The sequence below is a fragment of the Oryzias melastigma genome, linkage group LG17 (assembly GCF_002922805.2).
Source record: "Oryzias melastigma strain HK-1 linkage group LG17, ASM292280v2, whole genome shotgun sequence".
NCBI lineage: Eukaryota > Metazoa > Chordata > Actinopteri > Beloniformes > Adrianichthyidae > Oryzias > Oryzias melastigma.
The window spans coordinates 17,002,157-17,015,842 of NC_050528.1; the positions used below are offsets into that span (position 1 = coordinate 17,002,157).

At 38.3% G+C, this 13,686-nt stretch overlaps 2 protein-coding genes across 7 annotated transcripts in view; both read right to left on the minus strand.

The window, feature by feature from the left end:
• The window catches only part of ccdc18 (coiled-coil domain containing 18), a 28,206-nt gene extending 22,922 nt beyond the window's left edge, over nt 1-5,284 (minus strand). For 3 of the 6 annotated variants that reach the window (XM_024268644.2, XM_024268643.2, XM_024268639.2), the window contains exons 1-4: nt 5,159-5,284; nt 1,585-1,720; nt 1,302-1,454; nt 1,124-1,230 (exon numbers count right to left, since the gene is read on the minus strand). In XM_024268644.2, coding sequence (XP_024124412.1) covers nt 1,124-1,230; nt 1,302-1,454; nt 1,585-1,668 — 344 coding nt within the window. In that variant the 5' untranslated portion in view covers nt 1,669-1,720; nt 5,159-5,284. Of the gene's footprint in view, nt 1-1,123; nt 1,231-1,301; nt 1,455-1,584; nt 1,721-4,897; nt 5,093-5,158 lie in introns of those variants that run through there. The other 3 variants (XM_024268641.2, XM_024268642.2, XM_024268640.2) reach the window with 3 other exon arrangements.
• Nucleotides 5,285-7,199: 1,915 nt separating this feature from the next.
• mtf2 (metal response element binding transcription factor 2) overlaps nt 7,200-13,686 on the minus strand; it is a 13,303-nt gene continuing 6,816 nt past the window's right edge. Inside the window, exons 8-15 of the mRNA XM_024268645.2 lie at nt 13,079-13,147; nt 12,246-12,369; nt 11,235-11,302; nt 10,601-10,774; nt 10,384-10,510; nt 10,219-10,277; nt 8,821-8,922; nt 7,200-8,688 (exon numbers count right to left, since the gene is read on the minus strand). Of these exons, the coding sequence (XP_024124413.1) occupies nt 8,319-8,688; nt 8,821-8,922; nt 10,219-10,277; nt 10,384-10,510; nt 10,601-10,774; nt 11,235-11,302; nt 12,246-12,369; nt 13,079-13,147 (1,093 nt within the window). The 3' untranslated portion in view covers nt 7,200-8,318. The remainder of the gene's footprint in view (nt 8,689-8,820; nt 8,923-10,218; nt 10,278-10,383; nt 10,511-10,600; nt 10,775-11,234; nt 11,303-12,245; nt 12,370-13,078; nt 13,148-13,686) is intronic.

Below are 13,686 nucleotides of genomic sequence, written 5' to 3' on the forward strand. Positions count from 1 at the left end.
AAATTTAAAGCTGAAAATAATTAAATTTATTTTTGACAGCAAAAAGCAAAAAGTTTTGGACATTTTACATTTTTTTGGCCAAACACCAATATTTTTTTTCAATTTCTTTTATTTGGGTTTCAAATAATTTTGGTCCCAGAATAACTCCATAGAAATGGACAGTTCCTCTAGAAAATTTGTGAAAAACTTGTTTGAGGGAGCAATTCCAAATGTCCACCACAAACCTAAACACCTCACTCCATGTTAAGTCTACATAATCTGAAGTGAAATATATTGCTAAAACTCCATCCGACTTTTTAACCTAATTATGAACTAGATATGTACCATTACCTGTGATAATGCTAGTGTGAATGCTGTAATACTATTGTGAATATAGTGTGAATTTGGGTGGTGAAGATTCCAGTTCTGATAGCTAAAAACGCTGAAATTAATAGCTGAAAATGCTGAAGCTGATAGCAGCTAAAATATAGGCTAAATGCCAAATTAGCCTAAAAAAAAATAAAACTTAGGTTAGCCAAAACAGCTAGCATGTAGCTGAAATATTAGCTAATCTCCAAAACAGCTTAAAAATCTTAGTAAATATCAAAATAGTCCAAAAAGCTAGCAGAATGACAATTTTTAAAACTTTTAAACCGTAACTTTGTAACATAATTATGAATAATAAAAATGCAAGAATAAATCAACTTAAACCTTAAATAACTTTCAATATTTTTTCAACATAAAAATATATTTTGTTTAAAATTGCACAAGTTAGAAATAAGTACAAAATAACATTGGGCCATTAATAACAATAAAATGATCTGGAGGGCCGGATCCGGCCCCCGGGCCTTGACTTTGACACATGTGCCTTACAGGGATCGATACTTGATGAGAACCCATCAAGAATCAATGGCAGGACTAAATGTATATTGAAATATCAATATTTTGACCACACCCCTATTCATGAGTACAAGTTAAATCTCAAGTGACTAGTCCTTTGAAGTTACAATACTAAACAACTGAATGAAAAAGCTGAGCAGAAGAACAACAAAGAAAACTACAGATCATAAATGATTTTGGATAGAGATCAGAACAACCATTTCTGCTCCACAGCTGCAGCTAAAAGCCACACAGGTGAGTGTACCTGAGCTCTGTGCTGCAGGCCTCCAGCTCTGCTTCAAGCTGACGGAGCCGATCACTCATGGTCGCAGCAGCACTGTGAAGCCCCGCCCTGGAAGCTCGGAGACACACCTTCAAAAGGGAAACGCATCGTGAACCCTGTGTCTTCAAACAGTCCCTCTTTGCAGGACTGGGAGTCGGACCTGAGGCTGGGGGGGCGCCATTTCACAGTGCAAAGAGTCCAGGTCAGTGATGAGCTGCTCGTCCTGCACGGTCAGACACGCGTTCTCCTGCCGCACACAGCCAGCTGGTCTCCTCACATCCATGTCCAGAGAGCGAGGTCTGCATGAGTACGACTGACGGGAAGAACAGAACACACACATGACGCAACAAACGTCAGAGTCTGACATGGTCAGCGCTGTAAACTGTGACTGAGCCAAACTGGGAGGTGGTCTCATGAAGTACACTGAGCTGGATGTTTCTCACCTTCTGTCTGGAGGACAGAGAGCTGAGGAGGCTGCCGGCAGCAGGTCGTCCACGGGACCTGGAAGGAGAGGGGGACCCCCACATGTCTGCTCCGGGGATCAGGTCATCGCTGCCACCTTTCCCACCCGCAGACCTGCTTCAGGACACATTTACACCAAAAATGTCTCTGGGGTTATCAGATTACTGAAGCCATCATATGAAGCGGGAACATCTGGTCTCATTTATCCAGCAGGGAGGAAACATTCAGACTGCTGATATCTGAGAAAGGATCAAAATAATTTAAACTACAAAAGTTACATTACCTGCAATAATGCTAGTGTGAATGCCGTTTGCTGAAAATGACGATGCTGAAGCTTTTCGCTGAAAAACTTTGACCACTTCAGGGATTTATTGAAAATGCAAAAGCTATTTGCAAAATGCTAAATTTGTTAAAAAACTGGAAACTTTGTTAAAGAACTATGAAAGACTGCTGAAGTCAACCTAAATTTCTGAAAACTTTGTAGTAAAATTGCTTAAAAATCCCTAATACATGACAATTTTGCAAAAATATCCAGTGTGATTAAATATGAGCTAAACTGCAGATTAGCCAAGAAAACCCTAGAAGATTCCAAATTAGCCAAAATAGCTAGCTCAGCGCTGAAGTACTTACTTAACTTAGCTTAACTTACAAAATAGTCTAAAATTCCTCAGTAAACAAAATAAGTCAAAAAAAAGTTAGCATGTTGCTAAAATAGAAGCTAAACTCCAAATAAGCCTAAAAACCTCAGTAAATTACAAATTAGCCAAAAATATTAGCATGTTGCTAAAATAATTGGCTAAACTCCAAATTAGCATAAAAACCTCAGTAGATATCAAATTAGCCCAATAAGCTAGCTCATTGATTAAATACTAACTAAACTCCAAAATTGCCTAAACTTCTTCAGTAAACTAAATTAGCCAAAAACGTCAGCATGTTGCTAAAATAAATAAAACATACGGAAAGAAGAATCCCTTTAGTGTGAATGAACATTCTGAACGACCAGATTTACTGATGGATCTTTATCCAAAACGTCCACCAGTGTGACCCAGAAGTTTTTCAGATTCCTTGGAGATAATCAAGTGTAAATGAAATATATGTTCAAACAAACAAGTAAACAACAATGAATATCCAATCTATTCACATTTTAGTTCGAAAAAGTTTTTCCACATCAGAATAATCATTTTTGAACATTGTACCACATGACTTTGATACATTCAAAGTGTGTCTCAATGCAAATTATATTTTCCAAAACTGATATACAAGTAATCCATCTTTTTCAATTTATAAATGATTCTACAACGGTGTAGATCAGGGGTCTGCAACCTTCAACACTTAAAGAGCCAACTGGGTCAATTTCTCTGGAGCCACAAAGTTTTAATCACCTTTCAGGAAAATAAGGCACTGATTTGTTTTTATATTAATGTTACTATTATGATAACTAAAAACAACCTATTTTTTGGCAAAATAAAGAGAAGCTTTTTTTAAAACTTGAAATAGTTTATAATTTTCCCATGACTTCCTTTCAAAATAAAATACACCATGTGTCACATAGGATCCTCTAAATGCAGCAACTCATTAGATTTTCAATTTTCAGACAGAAATGAGCAAATCTAGTGAACTAAGTCAGAGGTAATTCAGTGACAAGTTTTTTACAAGAACTAAAAATCCTTGAATAAAAAAAATATAAAAAAAAAGAAAAAAAAATCTGTCAAAAAGCCTCTGATAGGCAATGTCCTTCAACTGTTTGTATTTTTACGTTACTAGTTACTTAGTTTATTCAGTTATACTTTTTAAACAATGTTTTATTTTCCTTGAACCAGATAGCCACGATTGAGGGGTCAAAGAGCCACATGACCACAGCAAAGACCTCTGGTTTAGACCCATTTAATATCAGTCGATTCATTGATGAAGTCGATGAGTCATTAGATCACTAAACAATAAACACCTTTTGTGGACACAAACAGGAATCTCATAATGACCGATCGCCATTTCTAAGGTTCATGTAAACGCTTCGAATCTGGTTTCTGCTGGAATCCGATCAGTTAGTTGGTGGTCATGACCATAGAGGTTAATATCACTACAGATAACACGCAGGCTTTTACTGTTTTCCAATATACATAAATAACGACGCCATATTGGAATGGTATGAAAACAATCAGACGTGTCTTAGCAGAACCAGTAAAATGACCATAAAATCCTTAATTTTGGTCCGAGTTTTAAAAGAAAAAAACTCTGATCATCAGAAAAATAATGCCCAGGTCATACTAATAATATTTTTGCACAAATTGCAACCAATTGACGACATTTCAAACTTTTTATAAATAAGTAGGTTATTATATAGGAAACGTGATGTATACCTGATACATGGATGTGATTTTATTCAAATCTACAAACATTTCCTCAAACTGTTAGACTGCTCGGTCTGTGTTTATAAACAGGTCGGTAGGTAGCTAACATCACCGTAGACCACTAGTGCCGGTTATATATGAGCCGGTCTGTGCACGGATCAGCGTGACACGGTCTGACCCGACTGAGAACAGTGCAGCCAGGTCGACAGCGGCGCCGGTCCCGCAGACGGAAGAGAGGTCTCAGTGAGCTCTCCATCCACGGTCCCTGAGCGGCGAGGTCCGGGCGGCACCTGCTTTAAAGCATGAAGCAGCCAGGACTTATTATTGAACCAGAACCGGTCGTGACACAACGCCGCGGGGTAAATTGGTGACCCTGGGCTGAGGGCTCCTGTTCTACAAGTGGATCTCACACAGCCTCTATCAGAAGGACTCAGGCATCAGCCCAACAGCACGCAGGCGGTCTTCTGGTCCATCTGTGGCACGGTGAATCAGTGCCGGACTCCTCCCTCTTTGCTACAGAGGAAATCCTGGTTGATTATTCCCCACATGGTAATCTGATTACCAGCAGGTCATCTGGTCTGATCTGAGGTCTAACAAACATACAAATATCACCCTCATCCTCCATAAAATGAAAAAGATCAGTGGTCCTGCCAGAAAACGTGGAAATAGTGTGAAGTCTAAAGCTGACACTGACTTTAGACTACAAGATCAGCATAAACGTTCACTATTGAGAATTAACGCACTCAGATGTTGTTAAAATGTTTTCTATAAGTTCTCCTTTATCAGCTGACAGCAATAATTTACTAGTGAAAAGTCACATTCTTGTTTTTCAAGCTGTTAGTACAATTGTAACACAGCAGTACCATTCCAATATGGCGTCCAACTTTGCGTACGTAACAAGCTACCATGTCCCATCTTGTGATATATCTCGTTGTGTAAAACTCACCAGATACATTAAAAACGACTCGTTTTTCTCACGTTGGTTTCCAATAAACTTGACTGTTGTAACCGAAAGATAAAAACCCAACTAGACTAAGGAGCTAACAGGTGTTTTCGTGCAACAGTTGGCTAGCTGCTGCAGCGCTTTGGGATTCTGTCAAACAAAAGCGGCGGAAATGAGCATAAAACTCTGATATTTAGACTTCACTGTTTCCGGAAGCGATTAAAGGCTCAAATAATTCCTTTCTAATTCAGACCTTTAATATACCTTTAAGCATGCCTTTAAGAATCTCACTGCAGATGCTCCGAAGTAGGTGAACAGACAGTTTGTATTTTGAGTACGCCCACCTCCCAACAACCTGTCGTGTGATTGGCTTACACGTCGCATGTGTGAGGTGATTGGTGGAAGAAAAGGAAGCTGACAAAATCCCGGGAAAACAGGCGGGTACCCACGACAGACTGTTTTATGTCTGAAATATTTTGGAAGAGCAACAATAATTTCCAAAAAGTAGTAACTATTCACGTCAAAGCTCAAGTCTAATGTTCTTATGTATTTGGTTTCGCAAGGAGACAATAATTGGTAAATGTCACTTTTATTGTTTTTTAATTCTTCATGAGTTTAGCAATTATTGATACTGCTGTAGTCCTGAAAACAAAGTGAGGCTGTGGGGCCCTCTGCAGGCCGGCTTCATGTTGACAGACGGACAAAGATTGAACTGAAGATGTGTTTTTTTTTTTTTAATTCAAACACAATATTAGCACAATACTAAAGACAAACAGAAAAAAGTGCAAATATGACGAATCAGAACAATCTAAAACAGTGATAGTGAATAAAGGAAAATAGAAACTGTAGGGTCTGCTCAATCTGATGTAATACATTAAAAAAATGTAATAGTCTAATTCAGAGTTCAGAGTCAAACTCAATCACGCAAGAGGCCAAAATCCAAAACACACCTTAGATTGTGGGCTGAACGGGATAAACATTTATTTTACATTCTAAAACTACTTTTTTAAAATGTTAAAGCTGTAACTTTTAAATGTTAGTTGAAAATGCTGAAATTAATAGCTGAAAACACTGAAGCTGATAACCAGCTAAAATGTTAGCTAAATAACAAATTAGCCTAAAACAGCTAAAAAAAACTTAGGTTAGCCAAAACAGCTAGCATGTAACTAAAAATAAAAAGCTACACTTTAAAATGGTCTAAAAACTGAAAAAAGCCTAAATTAGCCAAAAAAAGCTAGCATGTAGCTGAAATAAAAGCTAAACTCCAAAATAGCCTAAAAAATCTTAGTAAATGTAGTCCAAAGTAGTAGTCTATAAAGCTAGCAGAATACCAATTTTTAAAACCGGAACTTTTTAACATAATTTTGAATAATAAAAAGGCAGGAATATTATTCCAGAATAAATCAACTTAAATCTTAAATAACTTTCAATATTTTACTCTCCATAAAAATATATGTTGTCAAAAGTATACAAGTTAGAAATGAGAGCAAGATAACATCAGGACATTTTTTTTTTCATTTTTCTAATACACATTTTTAGATTTTCTATAGAGGCTATATATAATTTAAGATCTGTTTCTTTAAATTGTTTAAAATATGTATTTTTTTCTGACTTTTCTTTCTTATGAATATGATATTTTTGCCAAAATTAATGAAATTAATTATATATGCATCATTGGAGTGGAAAATTGAACCATTAAACACAAATAGAATCATGTGTTTAAATAAATAAACAGTTGGTAGGTAAAATTGCATCAATGGTCCATCAAAATCACAAACACAACAGAGCAAATCCACAAGATGATGTTCTGCACTCTTTTCATCTTCCTGACAGAAAAAACACTTAAACATCGGGGAAAAACAAATATATTTCACTGGGTAATATTTATGTAAAATCTTAAATAAAAAATATTTCATTCAGTTAGAAATCAAATATCATTTAGATGGTAATAAAAAGATTGATTTTTATTTAAATTTGACCACCTATGTTTGCATACAGGTTTGAATGAAAACCCTGTAATAAACTTGTTTGTGCACTTCCTATCAACCAGATCAATTCCCTCAATTAAAATACAGTTTTGAGTTATCTTTAAGTCACTGATGTGTTCTTCCTGAGTTTTCTGCTGAACTGGACAACAGAAGCTCAGGTGTTGAAGACTAGAGTTCATATTTAAGGTTCTGAACTTGATCAACTCACAATAAAAAGATGACATTATTAGTCTGGATCGAATTGAAAATATCAGATTTGCTCGATTCGGAAGCTAAGTGTACTTTATGAAGTTTATCAATCACAAATGAAGACCAAAAAGAGTTAAAAATATCATTTTTATTAACAGTTTCACACGTGACGTCTTCTTCCATGAAGGGTATAAAAGTGTACTGAGAAAACCTTAAAGACGTCTGGTGTTCTTTGGCTCCAAAAGCCTGATAGAAGCAGGACGAGCGACGAGCTGGAACAGAACCAGCCGACTGACGGCACCGCCAAGACGGGTCAGAAACAGCCTGTCTGCTCAGCAACAAAACATCCCTTTACAAAAGCAATCAATAAGCATAGAAACTGAAGATGTACCCCCTGTAACCACCAGCAGACCCTTTCCAGTGGTTTTCCATCTTACTTTAAAAGTACAAATCATAAAGCTTATAAATGCTAAGGTTATACAAAATACTTACAAATTGATGCTAAACACTGCCCCAGAACTAGGTTTCAAAAACATTTTGCAAAGCCTGCAGTCACAGCGGGATTTATCCTGAGCGCTTAGATCGATGCAACTTCCTGTAGAAACACCTGAGCTGCACTGACAGCCCGACACCTGTCCACCCACAGAGGCTCCGCCCTTCTGGGGGTTAACACTTTAGGAAGAAAATGAGACAGGAGGGTACACTACAATCGTTTGCAGCACTTTGACTAAATAAAATTACATTTTGGTTTCTTAAAGTAATAATTTATTACATTTAAATCTAAATAGATGGTATAAAAAAAGGTAGCCCAAACTTCTGAGAGGAAATGAAATGTTTGAACGCTGAGAAACGGTCAAATAATGAAGATGTGAGAAAAACCCAAAAACAGTCTGATATGCATAATTAATCTGTAATAAGTCTGTCAGCATGAGCAGACTTTAGTTTGTTTCTGCAGCAGAACTCTCACTCTGAGATTATGAAATGTTCACTCTGGAACTCACTTTCCAAAAAAAGCTGAAAGAAGAGAGGAAGTGAGAGGAGGACAGGATTCTTCTGAGTTTGGTGGATTCATCAAACTGAACTCCCTCCTCCTCCCGTCTTCAGTCTGGAGTGACTTCCATGTGGCTGACAGGTCACCTGGAGCCGTCACAGGAGGAGGAGAACGTTTCTCAGAAAGTCTCTCGTTCACACTGAGGCCTCGCTCTGAACTCGTCCTTCTGTCGGATCAGCACGTCCACTTCAGAGTTCTACGAGGCAGCGACTCCTTCCCACTCCACCAAATACTGCACCTTTCCGTCAAAGGTGACCCGTCGGGCGATCACCTTATACTTCTCCCCACAAGCCAGGCGCCCTGCTGCTCCAAAGTAGTTGCTGATGGAGCTCCTGAGGTGGGACAGCTGACTGTTGGGATCCAATCCATGGACGATGTTGGAGGAGTGGAGACCAGGAGGGGGGAGGCTCTCCGAGGCGGGGGGGTCCACGTCTGCGTGGTTGGGAGGGGGGATCTCCGGGTTGGGAGGCTGCAGAGCTCGCCGTGGGCGTCCACGTTTCCGTTTTAGAGGAGGAGAAGACGCGGGCATGCTGTAGGGAGGTCTGTGCATCAGGGAGCTGCAGAGGCTGGGGGGGGCATGGACACAGAACAGAGGAGACAGTCACGGAAAAGCAGGAGGTGATGAGCAGATTTAACGTGGTACGATAACCTGGAACAGAGCATCAAGATCGGTTGACCAGCAGCATTACCACACACACCTGGACTGCCTGGAAATGCTGGTTGAGGTAGTTTCCGACACGCTGAGGTCTCCAATGGATTCCACTTCCAGGGTTTGGGATGAAAGCTGACACTGGCTTTTTCTGATAATAAACAGAAACACAAACTACTTTAGAATAAATAAAAAAAAAAACATCAATTTTTATAAATATATGAAACAAAGTTCTGAAAGAACACCAACAAATCAGCAGCATTAACAATGTTTTCATCTCGACTCTGTAATTTGTGATGAAGAAAACACTAATAGAAGAATGGAGCTTCAGTTATAAAGTGAAACAATACAGAGAGACTTTTCTTTGATGAAGTCCAGAAAGAAAGGCTCCTCGTGGAACCGTTTGTATCTTACACACTTTAGTAAACCTAAGTCACACGTGTCAAAGTCAAGGCCCAGGGGCCGCATCCGGCCCTCCAGATCATCTTATTTTATTGTTATTAATGGTCAAATGTCATCTTGCTAATTTCTAACTTGTATAATTTTGACAAAATATAACAGGAAAGTAAAATATTGAAACCTATTTAAAGTTTAACTTTATTTATTCTGGAATAATATTCCTACCTTGTTTTATTCATAATTATGGTAAAAATTTACAGTTTTAAATATTGGCATTCTGCTAGTTTTTTTGGACTATTTGGGGATTTACTAAGATTTTTTTAGGCTAATTTGGAGTTTAGCTAATATTTCAGCAACATGCTAGCTGTTTTGGCTATCCTAAGGTTTGGTTTTTTAGACTAATTTGGCATTTAGCTAATATTTTAGATGGTTATCAGCTTCAGCATTTTCAGCTTCAGTGTTTTCCGCGTTTAATTTCAGCATCTTCAGCAGCCAAATTCAGCTTACAGCATTCACACCAACATCATTGCAGGTAATGTTATATATCTATTTCATAATTATGTTAAAAGGTTATGGTTTTAAAAATGTAGTTTTAGAGTGTTCAATAAGGAGGAAGTTCTGTCCATGAAGATCTTCACTTCCTCGTCTGAGCGGACATCTGGATCAGAACAATATTGATGGATATTTTATATAGCAGTGGTGAAGATTTATGCTAGCAAGACACAGAGCTATCATAATCAGACAGGGGGGATCTGGGGCGGGGTTCCAAAAGCCACACCCCCTCAGAGGAGATTTTGGAAACAGAGGCTTCAGATCAACATGAAAAATAGATTTTTAAGACATTTAAGTTGTGGGATTTTAGTTACAATCTTAATAATTAGAATGAAAACACAACTATAAATGTTTTTTTTAAATAAAAAAAATGGTCATGGGGGGTTTAAGTGTATTTTCAGTCAGAGCTCTGGTCACTGGCGGCTGGGATATTTCTCTGTTGAGTCCCTGTGTTAACGCAGCTCCTCTGGACTCTAAACTGGATGCAGAGCCTTACTTGACTGAGGGGAACTGATGCAGAGGGTGGGGCTCCAGAGGGAGAGGGCTTCTCGTTTCCTGCAAGGCCACAGAGAAAGATTCAGCAGTTCAGACAGATGACTCCTAACAGGACAAAACAAGAAGACAGCAGCAGCTCCATCAGTGACAACAGGAGTACACACACCTGGCTCAGGCGCTCACTGAAGCGCTGGGATTCCGTCTCCAGAAAAGACACTCCCTGTTTCCTCCTTTTCTTTTTCTTCTTCTTCTTCTTCTTCTTTTCCGTGCCGTTGGTTAAAGTACTGGGACTTCTGGAGTAACGGCAATAAATCAACAGTTTCAGAGCTCTGAATTCAAACAGCTCTGGACTATTTTGCTCTGGTTCTTTATCGGCGTCTTACCCCATTCCTGACAGGGTGGTGGCGGTGGGCTTGCAGCCCTTTATGGTGATCTCATGTGAAGTCTTCTCCATCAGCCCGTTCACCGGCTCGTCGCTGTGGGGGGGCGAGGGTGGAAAGCACACCCGCAGACTAAACAAGTGCTTCTTCTTCTTCACCTCTTTTCCAGACTTGAATCTAGATGGGAAATGTGAGACGAAGTTAAGCCTAAAAACGGGAACGCTCAGTAATTTTTTTAATTGTTAACAGGATCATTCCAGTAGATTTTGAAGGAGAAAAGCGGCTCGACGAGCCGCTTTTCTCCTTCAAAATCTACTGGAATGATCCTGTTAACGGTAGAAAAGTTACAGTATGTTAATTTTGTGTTCAAGTGTCACCAGGCGCTCATGCACCTGTGTTTGCATGTGCGCTTTTTTGGCCAATCTATGGTGACCATGCAGCTTCATGACCGTTTTCCTTCCATCTCCCGTCTGTCCGTCTTGGCTATTATGTGCAGCCAACATAAATTTCCATCAGTTTTTCTGCTGGTTGCACGTGAATATGTGGAGATGAAAGCCTTCCTTTTTACTGATCCAAACCATGAGTTTTGTGATCCCCTAACACAGCACCGGGGCCGAGCCGGGACCAAAGGACTTACATGCAGCTGTTGGTGTTTAAGGCCTTCAGAATGTTCTCACAGCGCTCAGCGATCGGTGTATCGGCGAGCTGTGAAACAAAGCAGACAGGATTTTGGCTGAACTCCACGCTCCAGGTAAACCACATCGTTTCTGTGGAGCTGTTTGTTCAAATATGTAGAGTGTAACACTATATGACAGGGGTCTGTAACCTTTAAAACGTAAAGAGCCACTTGGGTCGAAAGAACTTTAAATATTTAACTCTCCATAAAAATAAATTTTGTCAAAAATATACAAGTTAGAAATGAGTGCAAGATAAAATGGGGTCATTACGATTAAATAAAATGATCTGGAGGGCCGGATCCGGCCCCCGGACTTCGACTTTGACACATGATTTAAAAAAATAAGACTGTTTTTATTTTATTGTTATTTTTATGAGAAATATTTAAAAAAAAGATTGCATAAATAAAACAAACTTCAAGAGAAAATAGATTTTTTTTTCCCTGAATATGAAACAGGTTCACAAAATTTCCTTTCAAAATAAAAGACTTCCTGTGTCGAATTAGATCATCTCATCAGAGCAAATCTAGTGGTACGTAGTGTAATCTCATCAATGAAAAAATATATATTTTATTTTTAAATGCTTGTGGTGCATCTTGGACAGAAATTCATAAATCTAACTTTCTTAAATGAAAACAGAGCTAATTAACTGAATTTTTTTTAACCACGAGGCAAACTTAAACGCTGGAATTTGTCAAAATGTTTAGCTCTTGATTATAAAACCAATGAACAGGATATTATGCTTTTGGGGTGCACAGAGTGATGAGTTATTTTATTTTTAACTTTACAGATATTTTTTTAAGCTAAAAGTTGTATTTTTCTCCAACCAGATAGCCACGATGGAGGGGCAGACGTGGCTCTGGAGCCGCCGGTTGCAGACCGCTGCTCTGTGACATGCAGTTGATCGTACTTTAGTAGAAAGATGCTTGGAGAATGTAAGTGCAGAGTAATGAGAGGAAGCAGCAGCTCCTCACCTCTCCCATCTGCAGCAGCTCCCAGTTGTCGTTGATGTACTCCAACAGGTGGTTTTCAGAGTCAAAGTACTTCTTCTTCTGAATCACACTCATGTTGTACAGACTCAGATGAGCCACATCCTTCCTGAAACATTTCAACAGAAACTTCAGTTGCAAAAATAAAAGGACCTTCAACTGAAATACTGTTGTGAGATGGTTGATTCTCATAGAAAAGATAAGAAAAAATAAGTATGTGCAGTGGGACAGAACCGAGAGATTCTGCAGGTTTTTCCTCATTAAAAGCTGACTCTGGTCTGGAATGTTCATCACAGAAACACGTCAACTGTCAGAGACAGAATGTAAGAAATGAATCCAGAAATGCTAGCTGTTTTGCCCAACCTTTTTTATTTTTTTTAGGGTAATTTGGCATTTAGCTAATGTCTTAGCTGGCTATTTGCTACAGCATTTTCAACTGAATGGACGAATGGGGTTACCAGAACCAGAGGCTGAAGAACTTTATGACAGCATTTAATTAGAATAGATAACTAATTACTGAGGGAATTTGATTTTAATTCTCTTATAACTACCAAGTTAAACTGAATATGATGGAACTTTAATAAAACCAATAAACAGAATAGGTGATTTCATTCTGAAAAACATGAGAACTTGTTCAAAAGCCAGTGGATTCATGGATGTGATGAATCAAAGCTGCATTTTCTAAGTGAATTTGAAACCAAGCGAATTGATCCGTTTATGTTGATAGGTAAATCACAAAATCCTCCAGGCTCAGTTCCTGCTGTGGCCCCGCCCTCAGGACTTGTGATGAGTGTCTGTGTGCATGTGGGTACACTCACCAGCTGAGCGGCAGCCGGCTCACATACTCTGGTCCACCATTGCAAACTGAACAGATGAATAAATAAAACCTTGAGGGGAAAAAACAAAAACAGCATTATGCAACTTAACATGAAATTGTTTTCTATAAATGCAGAGAAAGACCTGAGAAGAAAAAATAAGAGTTTTCTATATTGAAAAAATAAATGTATTTATAGTGTAAGTCAAGAAACAGTTTTGGTACCCAAAAAAAAGAAAAACATTTACACATTTGACATATTCTTCCAACCAAATAGCTTTTGATCACTTCAAATTTGTTAAGTAGGATGCCATGATTTAGAACAACATATCTATCTGAAGCCTATAGAATATCATATGAACACAATATTTGGAGATATTTATTCATGGGAAATTTATCACAGACAAAATGTGTAAGGGTACCGCTATAATTAGTGTAAACATTCTGGGAAAAAAAACAGTGTTTTATATCCAGTTCATAATTATGTTAAAAAGTTATGGTTTTAAAGTCTTAAAAATGTAGTTTTAGAGTGTTCAATAAATCCAAAACAGAAAACACACCTGGTCGCGGGCCAAACAGGATAAAAATTTATTGAACATTACCTGCAATAAT